Source organism: Sceloporus undulatus, chromosome 3 (genome assembly GCF_019175285.1).
Source record: "Sceloporus undulatus isolate JIND9_A2432 ecotype Alabama chromosome 3, SceUnd_v1.1, whole genome shotgun sequence".
Lineage (NCBI taxonomy): Eukaryota > Metazoa > Chordata > Lepidosauria > Squamata > Phrynosomatidae > Sceloporus > Sceloporus undulatus.
Genome location: NC_056524.1, coordinates 108,547,139 through 108,566,152, shown reverse-complemented (window position 1 = coordinate 108,566,152; position 19,014 = coordinate 108,547,139). Strand labels below are relative to the sequence as shown.

At 39.7% G+C, this 19,014-nt stretch overlaps 1 protein-coding gene across 6 annotated transcripts in view; it reads right to left on the bottom strand.

Moving 5' to 3' along the window:
* Positions 1–7,972: 7,972 nt before the first annotated feature.
* Positions 7,973–19,014, bottom strand: part of CARS2 (cysteinyl-tRNA synthetase 2, mitochondrial) — a 34,744-nt gene continuing 23,702 nt past the window's right edge. For 5 of the 6 annotated variants that reach the window (XM_042457990.1, XM_042457992.1, XM_042457994.1 and 2 more), the window contains 4 exons: positions 14,762–14,885; positions 11,820–11,921; positions 10,278–10,520; positions 7,973–8,305 (listed from right to left, as the gene is read on the bottom strand). In XM_042457990.1, coding sequence (XP_042313924.1) covers positions 8,243–8,305; positions 10,278–10,520; positions 11,820–11,921; positions 14,762–14,885 — 532 coding nt within the window. In that variant the 3' untranslated portion in view covers positions 7,973–8,242. The remainder of the gene's footprint in view (positions 8,306–10,277; positions 10,521–11,819; positions 11,922–14,761; positions 14,886–19,014) is intronic. The other variant, XM_042457991.1, reaches the window with a different exon arrangement.

Genomic DNA, 19,014 nt, shown 5'->3' with positions numbered 1-19,014 from the left:
TTTTAAACAAGTGAAGTACCTGACCTGTTAGCCCCAGTAATGTTCAATTATTATTATTATTATTATTATTATTATTATTATTATTATTATTATTATTTATTAACCTTTATTTATAAAGCGCTGTAAATTTACACAACGCTGTACATACAATCTTTTAGTCAGACGGTTCCCAGCCCTCAGGCTTACAATCTAAGAAGACACGACACAAAAGGAGAAGGGAGTGGTGATGGGGAATGAGATCAGGTCCAGCAGTTCTTCTCCACCTCCAAGGCCTGGACCAAGGCAGATGGACGAGGAAGGGCTTGGCTTCTTAATGGATGGTTAAAAGGAGGCTTCCTGGGTCAGAGAGGGGCTCGCCTCTGGGAATGCTTCTCTAAACAATACTGTATAGTCTTTAACTCAGTTTTGAAACTGGGTAGAGAAGAGATGAGGTGTGCATGTGGGGGAAGAAGGTTCCAGGAGTAAGGGGCAGCAAACAAGGGATGAATTCGGGAGGAGGCAGTGGTAGTCCTACACTGTGACAGGAGACCTTGACTACAAGAGTGGAGGGTGCGAGTAGGAATGTAAGGAGAAAGAAGGTCAGATAAGTAAGGAGGGGCCAATCCATGGAGGGCTTTGAAAGTCAATAATAAAAGCTTGTACCGGATGCGGAAGGGGAGCCAATGAAGGAAGGATAAAATAGGAGAAACGTGTGGTTATTTGCAGCAGCATCTGAGGCAAAAAACGGTCACCCACTAGCCGGGTAGACCATTTTGCCGCTAGAGGCGGCAAAAACTACAAGCCCCAGTATGCATATATTAAAAATCCAAAGCATTACAGACTGATACCACTTTTAAACTGTGATTATAAAATCCTGACATCAATCTAAGCGGAAATACTTAAAAAAAATAGAAACATGGTTATTTCTGTATTGTAAGGGATGAGTGATGATGTCTTCAACTGTTTTCTTGTATGTGCTGCAAGGATGTTAACTGCAGTGAGCTCCCAAGGACCACTGAATCTCTCTGAAGTTGCTAGTTGCAGGAAATCCAGCCACAGGAAAATAGCTGGATGTGTCCTCACTCATTTCACTGCTCTCCAATCACACAAAAATGGCTGAATTGGGGGTGGACTGCGCTGTTTACAAGGTGAACATGTCCAGAGGAGGGCGAGCCAAATGGTGAGAGGGCTGGCAGCCATGCCCTATGAGGAGCAGTTTAGGGAGCTGGGAATGTTAGGCCTGATGAAAAAGTTAAGGAGCAGTGGATTCAAACTAAAGGAAAAGAAATTCCATGTAAATTTCAGGAGGAAATCCCTGACAGTCAGAGCTGTTCAACAGTGGAATAGGCTCCTTCAGAGTGTAGTGGAGTCTCTTTCTTTGGAGGTTTATAAACAGAGGCTGGATGGCCGTTTGTCAGGGGTTGCTTTGACTGAATTCCTGCATGGCAAGGGTTGGACTGGATGGCCACTGTGGTCTTTTCCAACTATGATTCTATAAGGGTTGGGGGTGATTTTGGTCATTGCATGGTTGAAAGAGTTCTGACCTATAACCACAATAAAAGTGAGTTGCAATGGCATAATGCTGACTTACACCATTGTAAATCATTAACAAGACACCAGCCAATATATTTTAAACCACAGAAATAAAGAAATTAAAAGTGGAGACAAAAAGACATAAAGAAAGGAAGTTAGACACCTAACGAAATGAAACCACTCCCAAGAATGCTGCTCTCAGTGGAAAGAAACTAAATTGTGAAGCCCACTAGGGCTACTCAGCTTTAGAGTATTCTGATGGTTGCTCTGGAAGCAGAACCTTTTCTGTGTGGCACCAACCATAAGAAATATGTCTGTCTTGATTGAATGTAAGTTACTTCTTTATAAATAAGAAATTTATAGTGTCGCCTGCATTGATGTTCATGAATTCGTTAATAGCTTAAGTGAAGTTTGAGATGCAGCACCTGCATTCCTTAATTTTTTCACACCTGGTTCCATGCAAATTGTATCCAACCCAGCTAAATTCTGACCCACCCACCCACCCACCCCGGACGTTTATCAGTTTGTCTTCTTCTGTCTTAAGTGTCAAGTTTGATCTGAAGTGGTTCACAATAGTGTCTTCTAAAGCAAGAAATAAATCTATGAAGTCGAAGGCTTTCATGGCCAGCATCCATAGTCTATGTGCTTTGGAGAGTTGATGGATTGGGCACAAAATCTTATTGTATTAATCTTGCACTACACCAAGTTTAGTAATTGTGATTAAGCATGTGTATTTGTACAGCGTAACAATCGAATAAATACGAATAATACCGATGCAGCAAATTGAAGTTGAAGCACTGTTTTCTATACTTATATATTTCGGGTTATGAATCCTCTCTGGATGTAGTTAGTCTTGTGCTCCTGACTAGCTCCTGTGAACCCCAGTTGGTAGTAGCTGTGGTGACTGGGAGTGGCGAGGCTTGTAGTCCCATATAGCAGGAGGGCATCAGGTTGGAGAAATAGCTTGCCACTAGAAGCTGGCTTATTTATAAAAAGTTTCTAGATGTCTGAGAAATTAATAGAATCCTTCCCTTAAATATAATCGCTGTATTCCAAGAATCTGGTATACCTTCTTTTAGAAAGGCCAACTAGTCCTGGAAGTCTCATTAATTTTCATATTTTTAGTACCGAGATCTCTATTTTTGTGCTAAATGCATGTAATATTTTCCATTGATCTTCAGGCAGTTTAGTAATGTTTTGTTTTTCCAAATATATCTTTATTTTTTATTTATTTCTTGCTCTTCTCATTTTATCTTTATGTAAATTAGAATAGTATTCACAAAATATTGCTTTATATGAATCTTGTTTTGTGTACGATTTTCCTTTACAGTCAATTTGTTATTCTCTTTTCTGTATCGTTAACTTCTGAGGCAACCATCTCCCTCATTTGTTTGCCTGCTCAAACTATCTTTGTCTACAGTCTTAATTTCTTTTCAGTTTCACTGTTTATTTCAACATTTAATTCCTTCTGTTGAATCTCCTCCACAATCTTTTGCTTTTTTTTTCCATTCACTTACATCCTTTCTGCTCTTAATTTGATGAATGTGTCTCTTACTGACATCCCAAACAGTTTTCATTGCTATAATCTCCTTGCATTTTTTTTCTTTAAAGTAGAAATGAAGCTCTTCCTTTGTTTTAGTCAGATCATTATGTTCCTTAATCAGGATATCTAGGAAAGAAGTAAGATGTCCAGAGAAGAATTAGAAAAGATCTAAATGTGTGGTGGTTCTTTCACAATTATCTGACAAATTCAAAATAGACTTGAAATTAGAGGGGTTGGAGGAAGAAAAGAATGAATTAATCATGGTGAAGCAAGAAAATAGCAGTTTTATAAAGTTTTATTGAAATGGGAGTAGCTATGAATGATACAGTGATTATGTACAGCACGCTATACAGTTGCCCTTCCTAACTTGCAGATCTTGGATCCAAGCCCTCGATTGCCTGCAAGAGTGGCAACATAAGCTGTTTTCAATGGCATGCGCGCACAGGCTGTGCGCACGGGGGTGTGCCCATTCAAACCTATGAAGTTTGAATATGTGTGAGCCTCCATTTGCGTGTGTGTGTGTGTGTGTGTGTCCGGAACGGATTCCCTGCAAAAACAAAGGGCCAACTGTAGTTGGATCATTTGGAAAGTTCGTGGAAAAAGATGCATAAATGTTCTGTCAAAACCTCAAAGAAAACTACTATAAAATGTTATATTGCTGGCACTTAACACCATTAAAGCTGGCAAAAATATTTAAATATATTGATAACAGATGCTGGAAATGTCATGGGAAAAATGGTTCATACTCTATGTGGTAGAATTGCCAGTTAGCTAAAAAATATTGGAGGAAAATTTGAAACTACTATGCCACAAATTCTTCGAATCACACCACATACCAACCCTGAGTTTTATCTAGACAATATGACGCACTTCATTAATAAAGAGGTAGAGGACAAGTAGTTGAAAATAATTTTATATATAACTTCAGCAACAAGACTTCTCTACACACAATAAGGGAAACTCCATCCAATTCCTACAATTAAAGATTGGATAATAAAACTTAAGGACATGAGAGAACTTCCATTCCAGACATTTACATAGTTCAACTAAGACAAAAATTGGGAGCCTGTTGTAAAATGCTGGGGGGGGGGGGGTGTGTGTGCAAAAATGTATGAAGAGGATTAAGTTTATGAAATATATAAAAACAACTCATTACTTGATAATTTGGGATTTAAGATATGGAATAAGGCTAAGATTCCTCTCACTCCAGTCTTAGAATCATACAGAGTTAAAGAGAATATGATCAAGAAAGAGGACTAATTTAAGGCATAGATATCATGAGTATATCGGAAGAATTATTTATTTCATTAATTTAGAAGGAATGTATTCATTTACCGAAATACTGGTTAGCTTGTATGCGAACACGAATTATCAGTTATGCTTGGTAGAGAGGTAAGGTGGAAATTTTTATTTAAATAGAAATGTATATACAGTGAGCCTGCGCCTTACGCAGGCTTGTTCAGCTTATGTGGAAGCCTCCAGGAGAACAGCGCGTGTGCCCACGGTGCATATGCATGGCCACACAGCAAGCATGAGCCCCATTATATCTAATGGGGCCCGAGCATATGTACTTTTTGCCTTACGGAAGGGGGTCCAGAACAGATCCCTCACGTAAGGCAAGGGCACAGTGTAATTTTGAAACTGATTTTATATATATACAGTGGACCCTTGCTATACGCTGGGGTTTGGTTCCAAGATCCCCCGTGTATAACAAAATCCGTGTATGCTCAAGTCCCATTAAGTATAATGACATAGCAAAATGGTGTCTCTAATAAAAAATGGAACATCAAGGTAAATTTATACTTTTTTGGAACATTTTCAAACCGTGTATGCTTGAATCCATGTATAAAAAATCCATGTATATGAAGGGCCGACTGTAATTAGGTAAGATATGCATATGATATAGATCATGTAAGAAGGAAAATTATCAATTTTTTAAATGAATTACAAAAGAAATGGCCATGTTTCTGAGGCTGCACTGTTTACAAGGTGTTTTTTGGGGAACATGATTATCAGTGTCCAACTGGCCGCAGAATTACATCCGACATTTATCAGCAGTGCTTCCAATCTCAGATTCTACTAGAGTATGACAATTACTGCTGCACAGAGTGGATTTGATTTAAATCAATTAAACCACTATTCAGAAAGACTCAATCATATAATCCCCCTCCCCCAAAAAGGGCACTCTTCCTTGCTATAAACTTAATACATATTTTATACACCTCAAGAGTTACCAAAGATTCATTCCTGCTGGTATGATCTTAAAAATTTGAACCAGATGGTTTCATTTTTAGAATACTTTTTAGATAAGTTTTATCTATCTATGTATAAATATACTGATTTGTTTATACTATTAGAAAGAGATTGTAGATATCTATCTCCAGTTTAACAGGTTAATCATTCATATTTGGACATTTTTTTCTGCTGTAATTTATTGGATGGAGAAAAATAATCATTACCTTAATAACAATTTAAATATGCTCACCTTACTGATAGGTAGAAGAACTTCATAAAAATATTCCCAAACTGAGTTTCTTATGACCTGTTGCCAATGCCATTATAGGTTTTCTCCTCCAGGGAAAGAATAACATGATACAACTCAGGCTATACACACAAAGTTCGAAAGATATGTGGAGTATTCTACTGAAAAGGTTTCACTTTCATTTTTACTGTTTGCTCCTCCCTCCTCACACTTCGCTTCTGTAGATTTATTCCACTCCCATCCCACTGAATGTTTTGAAACTTAGCATTTAAGAAGGGGCTGATTCTGTGTACATAGATTTACAAAAAGAACAATGTGACAGTGATCTCTGCGGACACAAATTCACTGTTTTGAGAACCCAAGCATCTGTGTTGTAACATCCTGTAGACAAAACAATTGCTGAATAATATTACAGAAACCTCTGGAAGAGCATGACACTGAGTGGATTAATGGAATTCATTTACCAAAAAATTTAACACTGCATGAATATACATTCTCATGTTACTTAATTAAAAACTGATCCCAGTTTCATGATGAATAACCTTTGGACCATAATGTATCTTAAACAGAAAACTACCTTTGGATAGATTTTCCCTCAAAAAGCATTTAATTTAAAATTATGGGTTTTTTCAATTAAAAAAAATCACTTTTATCCACCCTGCCACTGTGCTAGTGCAGGTCCTGTTTACACAAGGACACAGAAGACTACTCAAAGAGCCACAGTTAAAAGTACGCAACCTGTTCTTATAGAACTGGACTTCATTCATTAGAGAGATAGTAGTTTTGGCCAAAATTACACAGTCCTGCGATGAAAACATTTTTTGTTAAGATTTTATCTGTTTTTAATGTATTTTGGGATGTTGAATTTGAAAAACACAATAAAACTGTTGTATCACCCAGTTCTTTCACAAATTTGATATTTTTATCAATTCAGTTGTTATTCAGCTTTGATTAAATGTGGACATTGATGCTCCAGTGCAATTTTATTTAGTGCTTTTGAACAGTTTTTTGTATCTCACATCAGTAAAGTGTTTTGAAAGTCGTCTTACTCTTTGGAGGATCATTTCATTCAGTCAAATCAAAGCAAGTTATGAAAAATATGTACATGATAAGCAGATTTGAGGTCACTTTTGGATTTCAAACACCAAATTCCTGTAAGACCAGCATACATTTTTTTTTAAAGTTTTTGTCCCTCAATTTTGCAAGCCTCTGTTATTAGTTTAAAGGGTAGTTTTGATCCAAAGGAAAAGGTCTCCTAAGCATATTTGAATTTGTTAGAAAATGTATGTATTGCATTCTCCTTTCCCTCCTTAGATAGACAAGGACTTCCCTCTGTCTGTCTCATTCTATCTAAACATGTCTTGGTCACTCACTCTTGGATACTGTTTAACAGACTCACAAGATAATAAAAAGTCTCTTCTCAGTCTCATTCAGAGTAGCAGTCTCCTCTGAATGAACAGTCCCTGCTATATTAAAGATAGGTGAGATTTCATCTCTATACCCAAACCATCACAAGTTAGGATAGGATTTAGTTTGTTATGTACAGTGGGCCCTTCCCTTACGCAGGGAATCCGTTACGGACCACCACCCCCGCATAAGGGGAATTCTGTGTATGCTCAAGCCCCATTAAAAATAATGGGGCTAGTGCCGCAGTGCGCACACCACAGGTGCACACACCATTGCCCCTTCTGGGGTGTGCCGAGGCTTCTTCCGGCGTGGCTTTCAGCATATGCTGAAAGCCCTGTATATCAAACCCACATATGATGCGGGCACACTGTATTTATTAAACTCATTATTTGTTTTTAAACTACAATTTGCATGTTTGTCATTTTGGAGTAAGTAAGTATTCTTTAGGAAGGCAGATTTAGGATAAACAGTCTGACCCACACTTTTGCTGTTCTGCTGATGAAAGCTGAGGTCTAACAAGTTTAACTTTCATACTTGCATATTTTTGTTTCCTTTAAAAGGGTTAACATCCTGGAAACTAAAATTGCACCCCACAGAATTTTTTTACCACTAGGAATTTTTGGAGATCTTCCTAGGACTCCGAGATACCAGCTATTTTAAGTTTTTAAACACCCTTGAACTTGCCAATGCTGAAAAGATGATATAGTAAAACATTTGCATGATATATGCATTAACATTGCCCAGTCAAACTTTCCCATTCTTACAGAAGGATCTATGACTGAGCATTTTGTCTCCCAGATGTTTGTCATTTTAGAATTAATTTTACTTCTATAAGACATGCTGTCCTCAAATTTGCTTTTCAAAAGGCATCAACACTTAAGAGGCATGTCAAAACTGCCATCTACCCCTTTATGCATCATTTCCAGCAGACTACTAGTTTAAAGATTAAAACAGAGAGACAACTCACCTCTTGTGTCATTAAACTAACAATTGTAATTTCACTATTGAAAAAGGTTGCTTTTTTAAAAAAAAATAAATATCTGGATGCACAGTTTAGCTCTCATGTAGGTGGCAAAGCATACATGGTCATGGGTGGTCTAAACAGAAACATAGAAAAGCCAGTGCTATAGATTGGCAGTCACCTTCACCACCAGTCTTTACAAAGAAAAGAAAAGGCTTCTGGATTTCCAATTTTAAAGCAGAAAATCACAAGAAATATTTCGGCTGCTTCAATATGAAGTCTAACAATTCAAGGAAGATTAAGAACTCTTTTAAAACACTCCATCTGTACTCATACATCAGCTCTTTTCCAGCTCTTTACTTTGCTCTCTGAGTTCCCATGTAGAGGTTGTGCTTCTATCCTGTGTACAACAAAAATAAAACCAAAAAAGGGATTAAAACGTGTACTTTTTAACAAACAATACAGGCACATTCTTTAGTTCCCAAAAGCTCTATTAAAGACACCCCTTTTTAGAAAGTCTTTTTACCCTGATTTCCTCCTGGTCTTCTGTCCAGCCAGTTTTTTAAGCTGCATTGGCACTGGGAGGATGGTGAAGGAGGGCGAAAAACAGGTTTTCAGTATCTATAACAGTGTATATGCAGTAAAAAATGAAATAAAGCTGCGGCTGAGAAATAATGGGATTGTACTCTAGACGAGCTAACCGTATTCATGTATGCAGTGGTATATGGACACCACACGCCTTGATGCCACCCCACAGCCAGTATCATGCTGCCCACCCAGATGGTAGGCAGCATTGTGACAGTGCAGCGTTCATACGCCACATGCCATAGGTATGCCAAAAAGGCATCGCAGAGGCCAAAAAGCTGCCCTTTGTTCGGCACAAAAAGAAGCAGCATTTTGCAGCCTCTTTTTGCACTGGAAAAAAGCCAGAGTGGGGCCACAGTGTGTGATTGCTGCAGGGTCCACCTGGCATCACTCCACCCCTTTGGGCCGGTCTGTTTCGACCCTTAGTCTAAAAGATGCTGCAAGGCCTCTTTGCATACAGATATTTAAAAATATTTGTTAAAACATTTGAAAAGCTACTTTCTGGAATACAATTCCTAGAATCACCAGTTAGCATAGCCGGTCACCAGTCTGGCTAGGGGATTCTGGGAATTATAGTCTAACCAAATAACTTTCCCAAGTTTTGCTCCACACCTTATAGTCAGTCCTCAATCTTCATGGATTTCTTATCCACGGATTCAAACATCCATGGCTTGAAAATATTTTTAAAATATATAAATATATAGATTCCAAAAAGTTAAACCTTTATTTTGCTATTTTATATAAGGCACACCGTTTTACTACACCATTGTATATAATGGGACTTGAGCATCCATGAATTCTGGTATCCACAGGGGATCCTGGAACCAAACCTCAGCGGATACCAAGGGCTTACTGTATAATAATAAAAAACTATGTAATCAGTTATGTTCAGGTCAAACTCCCCATCTGTTTTTCTATTTTTTTAAAAAAACTGACTCGGCTGTTAGTAACAACATAGACTACTTGGCTCACAGAAGATCAGTACCAATTCAGATTTACTGTGAAAGCGCTCTCTCAAAACATGTATCAGGCCAATAAGAAAATCAAACCTTACCCTCAGGGTTCTTCTTTTTAACTATTATTTTTTTAATTAGTTGCCCTTAGTATGTATAGGGCAAGTAAGTTGATACCATTCTCTTTGCCTTTATCAGAAAAGCATGTCTGGGCACTTTAAATGTTCCAACAGGACTTCAGAACTGTCATGGTTTTCCTAATGCTCAAGAGCTTCACTTCTACTTAACAAAAAGAGCCAACATTTGGGGTAGCTTAGTACAGAACTGAGATGGGCAACTGCATGGCATTGGGCGGGGGGGGGGGCAGTTTTTGCCCCTGGAATTCACTGCGGGATACAAAGGGTATCAAAAATGCTCCCCAAAAATTCAAAATGAAGAGTTAAGTGTGGCTGAAATCTGCTTCTGGTTTTGAAAAGCCAACAGTTATCTGGTAACCTATTTAAAAGGTGAATTACTGTTCCTAGAGGCTTCTAGGAGAAACAATTCATCAAGGAGGTGGGGGGACAGAAAAAAGTGATCTGGGTAGTCTGGACACAAAAATAAGTTTGAGGGAGCACATTTTGCCCATGCCTTTACAAAAGGACAGTTTGCTTTGATTGAATGTGATGGTTCAGTGTAAAACAGTGTTCCTCCTGTTCAGTTTGCAGTTCAGCACATGCAAAAATGAAAGATCTGCCTGTTCAGAGTGAAGAAAAGTAGCACCAAAGCAAACTCAGAGAGGCGACATACTCAAAATGTCCAGCAAGCAGCACCTGGACAGAGGAGGAGACAAACCTTTATAGTGATACCATACAGAGAAAGGTCTTGACGCAGACTGTCACATGCTTGCAGAAGGGGAGCTCTCTCCTGCAATAGGCGCCGTCTTTCCTCTTTCTCCCGCTGTTTTGCTTCTTCAGCAGACAGACCGACAGTTGCTTCAGGTGCAGCGAGGGCAAAATTGCGCACTTTGCTTCGGAAGCTTACCAGTTCATCTATCACACTACAAAGCATGGCTGAGTGTTTGTTTTCTGGAGTAACCTGCATGTTATAAAACTGAAATCAAACCCAACATGCAACACCACACAGGAAGCTACTGTATACACTCATGTATAAGTGTAGAAATTTTAGTAAAAAAATTGACCCTAAAAACCTGAGTTGATTTATCCACAGGTCAATGTAAGTACTGTTCTTTATCTATTATTTAAGAAGGAACCATCCCCTGGCAAAATGCAAGAGTGTAATCTGTCCTGGGAACACTGACCCACCCACCTCTCTTCTTTCATCCATCCATCCTTTACAGTGAACACAAACAGGCCTGCTGGAAGTCTGAAAATTCTGAAAATTCGTTGGCATTGTTTTCCTTTGTTTCATTCTTTAGATCTTTTGTTACATGCCCTAACTTTTACTCTTAACTTATCCATGGGTCATATCAAAACCCGTAATTTTGGCCCCAAAACCTGCCCTCGACTTTACATGAGGTTGACTTATAGTTGAGTATATACAGTAGTTATGCAGTAGGTATACAACAGGACAAGGTGTGGAATCCACACACTACAATGCAACTGAGTCACTTCAAATACAACAAAATCTTTTGTGTGCAACAATGGTCACAGCAAACAGCCTAAACTTCCCTTACAGCAGGAAAAGGGAAGATAATACAGATACATTTTTTTACTGTGTAGACCAGAGGAAAGCAAACTGGACCCCTTTTGTGGCCACCATGCCCACAAGGTCCCCAACTGTCCTTAAAAAAATTAAAGCTTAATTTTCTAGCAATTTTTGTCCTAAACCATGGAGAAAGCCCTTCAAATATACAAAACCCCCACAAAAATACTCCCACACCCACAAGCATCCCAGAACCCCCTCTGCCTCAAATACCTCCATTTTTCTCTGCAGTCCCTCTCAAAATAGTGACAGTAATTGAGGTCCCACCACTTCTTGTCACCATTTTGAAAGGGACTGCAGAAGAAAATGGAGGTATTGGAGATTATTGTCAAGAGGGAGGGGGGTTGAGAGGACTTAGCCCTGGCCCCCACATAGGTGGGGCATGTCCCCAGCAGCTCCCAACAAGCTCTACATGCAAAGTTTCAGGTTCAAGCTTTCCGGGCGGGGAGGATTTCTGTTTTCTGACCATGACCCAGGACAAATATTTTTTGATGAGAGGAGAGACACTGCTTGGCTGAACAGAACAGTGGTCAGTCTCCTATGATTCTACACACTGTTATCTGGGATAAAGGGGACTCATTCTTACACAGCACAAAGGGTCACAGGCAATCTGTTTGTTCAAAACTTGGAGTCTCCCTTTACAACGAACACGCTTTTACAGTACTCTCTTACCTCTGCTTCAGAGAGGGTGATCCCAACTGTGTTAAGAAATTCCACTATATAGGAAACAATGGCTCCAAACACAACACCGCTTCGAGGAGATCCAGTTTCCTGCTTTCAAAAGCACATACAAATACATACAAAAGAGCTGATGTAACTATAACAGTTCGCGATGGTGACCAACGCCTCTCTGCACATGAACAAAAGATGAAAGGGAACCATTCTCCGCTTGCAGAAGGCAGCTTTGCAGAAATCTCATTATCTGAAACCTTTCCTAAACCCTCTTCTTTTTTAACAGCAAGAAACTCTTAACTGCAGTAATTGGCCATAAAGCTGTATTGCCAGGATATTTTAAAAGCACGAGATACCCTATATGTGAGCAGGGTGAAATATAAATTGTATTTCTGATGTGGATAGACAATATTTGGCACAGAAAGTAGCTTTCTTAAACCATTGTGTTTTCCCCTCGTAGCTCTCATTACTGCAAAGGGCGGGGGATGAAAATACACACTGTTCAGTGAAAGGCCTGCAGAGCTTCTGGTCTTTTACTTTTTTCTTCACAACATTTGCCAAATACATAGCTTTTAACACTCTGCACCAACCAAGAAAAGCTACATAAGCAGGCTGTGCATGAGTAATGTACAGAGGAACAGCTGTCTCCCATTCATAAGATTCTGCAATCCTATTTAAGGACTCTACTAATGGATTCAAGGTCTAGAACGGGCAAAAATCAGCTTTCCCTTTAAGAACTTCACACTTCTCTAGCTTTTATGGTTGCAAAGACAAGGCTGAAAGTATATGAATCATGCTAAGGAATCTTAGAAACCAGGAAAAGCTAAGTGTGTGTTTACACAGGTGTACATACACACAACAGTGAATGGGGCTTTAGGCTTCCCTTGGGCAAGGAAGCCAGCTTTTGCAGTCTTGACTCCATTTAAGTCACCAAGAGACTAGTTTGGATGAGGAAAGCAAGCAAACATGACATCATTTGATTTGTACTATTTGTAGGGCTTTCATAATCCAGCTTTCTCCTGATAGGGAATACAAGTAATCTTCATGAAATATTATTATATTTGCAATACTGGAGGCAGTGAGGGGGACAGGAGGAGCAGCCCATGGGAAGTTATGTAACACAACCTTGATTATATAAATGGACCTCAGGCAAGGTAAGCTAAGAGTCAGAGCAAGGAGCAGAGATATCTTAGTGAAGATCACAATTCCAGGAAATCAATATAACAGCAGGCAAGATACTGGAAATAACAATGTTGGAGATGATGGATTGTATACAAACAGATACTGACTGAGTTAATATATACATCATGGTTCAACAATGTCCTCCCAATCCAGTACCCAGTTACATTATTTTCTTTTTATCACAGATAATTGTATGTATACACATACATAAATTTATCAGATATACAGCCACAGCAGTAGAGATTCACTTTATTCAGCTGCACCTCTGAGAGATATTTTTTAAGTGTGACTGAAATTAAGAATTCAGTGATCTACAATTTGTAACCCTTTAAGAGTAACCCATTAGACATGCCATGAAAAGGTCACTGACAAGGAGAGTGAAGCCCACTTTTCTCAAAGCACAAATTTCAGGAAAGTCAACACCATTCAAAATACTAATTGGAATTTGGCCTCAGACACAGTATTTGGCACCCCTTGACTATCAGATCTCATTTAATAACTAATGCAGTGCAGCCACTGAGGATGAGATTTAATAGGTGTGTGTGTAGACACCACTGAACCAGAATTCATTCCTCTATGTCTTTTTTTAAAAACCCTGAAGATGTTCTGCAGAAAGAGGAAGCCAGTTCCACTTTCTCACTGCCCTTCCTCCCATTTCTGCCAAATCTCTGCTCTTTCTGCCCCCTCCCTGACATATCCTATGCTTTTTCTGGAGGTAAACAGTTCTCATTTACTTAATGTAAACTGCTTGCTCTGTTGAGTGGTGACTGCACATTGTCCAGTCCAACACATCAACAGCAGCACATTTGCTGTTGCTCTCATCTGGATGCAAGCAAGGAAAGTGGATTTCCCAGCAGGTTTTTCCCAGTTTCTCCTTGGTTGCTGTTGCTGGGCTTTGCTTAGGTTCTGGTGGAGTAAAGAAAGTGAATAAAGCATCCCCTGAACGTGATTGTTTGGGCTTCCAAGTTCAGGAGCTGTTATCTGGTCTACCCATCCTGTATGTTGGTGCTTTGTTGCTGCTACCATGGGATCCACCAAGCTGCTCTTTAGCAGGAATAAGGCACAGCAGTTCTTGCTGTCATCCCAGTTGGGGCTACAGGGTTTGTCATCACAATGGGAACAAAAAGACAAAAGGAAAAGCAAGAGGCAGAGTGGGGCAATCTCCTTGCTTGTACCATATTTCCAGCCAAGTATGTGTGCATGTTAAAGAACAGCTGAAAAGTTTGCATGCACCTGGGAGGAGGATTCAACATATTCACCAGCCATATAAAAAGCCATATTACCAAGTGAGGTGTGACAAGAGAGCTAGCCCATCACCACCTAAAAGCTGAGCACTGCAACTGCACTCGAAGATTAGCACCCGGTATCTCTTCAAATCTACATTATAATAAACCAGCACTTGATGATGCTGGGAGAATGAGGAAGAGCAAATGTACACAGGCTTTGAAAGGTGTATCATCTGGCCTTTCAGGAATAAACACAGAAACAGACAGTGTAAATAATGGACAAAGCTAGTACAGAAGCAAATCATTTAGTAAGCCCTCTAGAAACACAGCATAGCAAGAGATGGGCACTCTGAAGCAGAACAAGAGCAGTTTTAAACTGTTTGGAAAGGCAGTTTATATAAACCACTGCCATGGGAGGCAAATTCATCTGCCCCTTTTTCCTGCCTGTTCCACCAAAGCAACTAATAAACTGATCTGTCAGATCAAAAGTGTAGACAACTGTCGCTTTCTGATCTTTGTAGCCTAATGGGTTACCTTAGTGACGGCCTTAAGCTGTCTGTTGCCATGGTGAATGAGGTCCATAATTGCACCAACAGCCCTGGGGGTGTCAAAGTCATCGGCACAGGCGGCCCTTACGGTTGCTTTAGTGTGAGCAAGCCTTGAAGGGGGAGGAGGAGGAGGAATTTTAAGACAAAAGTATCAAAACCTTATTTAAGACACCAATCTGCTGATAAAATACATTCTAGGTGGAAAAATTCATGTTATTTCTACCATCATTTGGTGCACAGTCATGTTAGGCATTAATAAATTCACTAGGCAAAAGTTAGGTACATGTTTCATCCACCATGGAAGGAAGTACTTAACACTGGAAGGATCAAGCTACAATTTACAACAGATAATAATTGTTAACTCGTCACTAGGAGTTATGAAGCTCTGTCATCTAGTAGCTAGACATATTTTCAAAGACAAGAAATAACATTTGAAAGTCATTTTACATTTCCTTTCAAAAACCCATTGGAGCTGCTTTGAGTTGGACCCAGTTATTCATATTTAAAGAACACCTGCTTGACCATGAAAACTTACCAGGTGACCTTGGGCAAATCACATTCTCTCAATCTCAAAGGAAAGCAACAGGAAATCCTCTCTAAAATAGTCTTGCCAAGAAAACCCTGTGCAAGGTTATCTTAGGGTTGCCATTAATTAGAAATGACTTGAAGACACATAGCAGCAGCAGCAGCAACATTAATGGCCTATGTCCAATGTCATAGAGCTGGTGCAAAGCCCACTGCAGTTACAGAGTCAGCACAAGGGCAGTAACCAACACATCTCTCATTACGCAAATGGTTACACAAACAATTGCACATCTACACACTGAGTGGTGCGATTTGCACCACTGCATTATGATCGATTTAGCCAACAGGACTAAGATACTTACAAAGGACACTGTTGTCATTACTAGTTGCCCTCAAGTCAGCCCTGACTCATAGCACCCTGCAGATGAGACATCTCCAAGATCCTCTGTCCTCAACTATTCTGCTCAGGTCCTGCAAATTCATGCCTGTGATCTTTCTGATTTAGTCTATCCATCTGGCGTGTGCTCTTCCTCTCTTTCTGCTGCCCTCTAACTTTCCTATCAATATTTTCTTTTCTATGACTCATGCCTTCTCATGAAGTGGTTAAAGTAAAAAGCCCCCGTTTTGTCATCTTGGCTTAGCTTTCCATTTATTTGAACAGGTCTAGGTCTGACTAGAGCCAGCATGGTGTAGTGGTTTGAGTGCTGGGCTATGACTATGGAGACCAGGGTTCCATTCCCTGCTTAACCATGAAACCTATTGGGTGACCTTGGGCAATAAGTCACACTCTCTCAGCCTCAGGGGAAGGCAATGGTAAACCTCCTCTGAACAAATCTTGCCAAGAAAACCTCATGATAGTCCACCTTAGGGTCACCATAAGTTGGAAATGGCTTACAGGATCACAACAGTAATGGCAACAAGCCTGTAACCAATCTGGAATGTTGCTCTCTCCAAGTCAATTCACTATAGCAAGTGACCAATTTAAAATGGCAGGACTGAGGTGAGAGATACTGAGCACTATGGGAGAAATTCTTCCACTTGTCAGAACAGCATGTTACTAATAGACAGTGTTTTTTTGTTTATTAAGATGAGAAAAGTTATTGATGATGTATTTCTTTCTGCATAGTCTTCCAACACAAGATTCAGCCTGCTTGTCCACTGCAGCTTGCACATGCCAGCACTTCAAAGTAACAACTACTTACTAATAGCAAGTTGCTTATAGTTAGTACATATAATGAAGCTACATGTACACTGCACTGTAATTTTAGTTTAATTTAATTTTAATTGCCTACAAAATAACTTCCTTTTAGTTAAGGGCTATGCGGGCTCACTAAACAGTGAGGGGGGAAGGAATATCACACCATTCAATTAGAAAGATTGTATGTATAGCGCTGTGTAAATTTACAGCGCTTTATAAATAAAGGTTAATAATAATAATAATAATAATAATAATAATAGTTCAAGTGCTGGCTTGTACTCTGTTGTGGGGATAAAAAGATAGAGAAGAGGACACTGTGTTTTGTACCACAGGCCAGTTGGCTTTGAACACTCAAGCTTTTAAAGAAGCAACTTAAAGGTAACTACACAACCTTTTTAAGAAAACTGGAATTGCTTTTTTTGATTGAACTATGTTAGTAACTGGGGGCACTTGGCATTACAACTGCAATTCATTCCTTTTTAAAAAATAACATTCAAACTACTGGCGCCCATACTCTTGAGGGCCAACTCAATATGATGGCAGCAGGTCTGTATCCAGATATGCCTAGCCACATTTAAACTGGTACATAAGAGATGGCAAACCTTCTCAGTTTCTGTGGCTTACCATGCCACAGGCTATTCAGCTGTGACTGTTTGTATGTGACTAGGATTTAACCAAATGGTAGGGAGAAATCTAGATTAGACCTTCAACCTCTGAAGTCGCTATGTTTTGTTGCAAATAAAGCTGTGGAAATGCAGACATGAATATGTGAGTCATTTATGTCTGGTGGGCACTCCCACAATGCACACTTCAAGAAGTGGAGGAATCTAGTTTTTCTTGCCATTCTTGGAGTGGAAGAATCTAGTTTTTCTTGCCATTCTTGGAGTGGAAGCCAAAATCCGACCATATCTCTCCGCCTCTACTGCCAAGATCCTGGTCCATGCCCTAGTGATCTCACGACTTGATTACTGTAATGTCCTCCTGGCTGGGCTTCCTCTTTCTCACCTCCGTCCTTTAATCTCTGTCCAGCATTCAGCTGCACGCATTATCACTTCCACCCACCGCTCTGACCACATTTCTCCTGTGTTGGCATCCCTTCACTGGCTCCCTCTCCCTTGCCGCATTCAGTATAAGCTCCTGCTGTCGACATTCAAAGCCCTCCATGGACTGGCCCCTCCTTACTTATCAGACCTTCTTTCTCTTCACCTTCCCACCAGGGCCCTCCGTTCTGGTAGTCAAGGGTTCCTGTCTCAGCCCAGGATTTCCTCTGCCCCATCCCGGATTCGCCCCTTTTCACTTGCTGCCCCTCACTCCTGGAACCTTCTTCCTCCACAAGCAAGAGCCATCACTTCTTTAACCAGCTTCAAAACGGAGCTGAAAACCATCCTATTCAGAGAAGCTTTCCCAGGCATCGCATAATTGTCGCTTACTATCTGATGTTCTGTTGTTGGCTGTTTATCGATCCATTTCCTGTATTCCTATGTACTGTATATGTATTATCCTACTTGTGATTATGTATTTTCTCTGGATAATGATTAACCATCCATTATGAAGCCTTGCCCTCCCTCCAGTCCATCTGCCTTGGTCCAGACCTCGGAGGTTGAGAGGAACTGCTGGACCTCTTACCCTTTCTCGTCACCACTCCCTTCTCCTTCTGTGTCATGTCTTTTTAGATTGTAAGCCTGAGGGCAGGGAACCGTCTAACTAAAAAGATTGCATGTACAGCGCTGTGTAAATTTACAGCGCTTCATAAATAAAGGTTAATAATAATAATAATAATAAGTAGTAACAGTTCTTGTAATTGCACTATGGGAATACCGACCAGAATTGGAATTGACAGGTCTAGAACAGCAGACATTTCATTTGCTAGCAAACATGCTGACTGAAAATTATTGGTGGCTAGAGTAATAATTGAAATGTGGAAGACATGAACAGTATTGAAGATGATGTATTATATTACATTCAAGGAAGGTAAATCTATTTCCTGAGGAATATAAGAGATTTATGTGTTATTGGGAAAGAAATTATGCACAATCTGAAGCTGATATCCAGGGGAATATGGCTTTTTTTTTTTAATATGATAGAACAGATTTTGATTCATGATCCCACAGTGAATCAATAGAAATGATGTATGATTGCTTCATTATATGACCTTTTTTAAAAAAAACAACAACCCAGTTTCTGCTAATTAACAAAGAACAAGACAGTTGAAGGCTTTCACAGCCGACATCCATAGATTTTGTGGGTTTTCCAGGCTATGTGGCCATGTTATATGAGTTTATTCCTGATGTTTCACCAGCTGAAGATGCCAGCCACCGATGCTGGTGAAACATCAGGAATAAACTCATATAGAACATGGCCACATAGCCTGAAAAACCCACAAAAAACTAAAGAACAAGACAACTCAAGCAAATAAAAACAGGGGGAATAGAACACTTTAAATATGTCTGCATTCCTACACACTCTTTGCTAGCACTGAAAGATATGTATTTCTGAATAACATGATCAATGTCCTA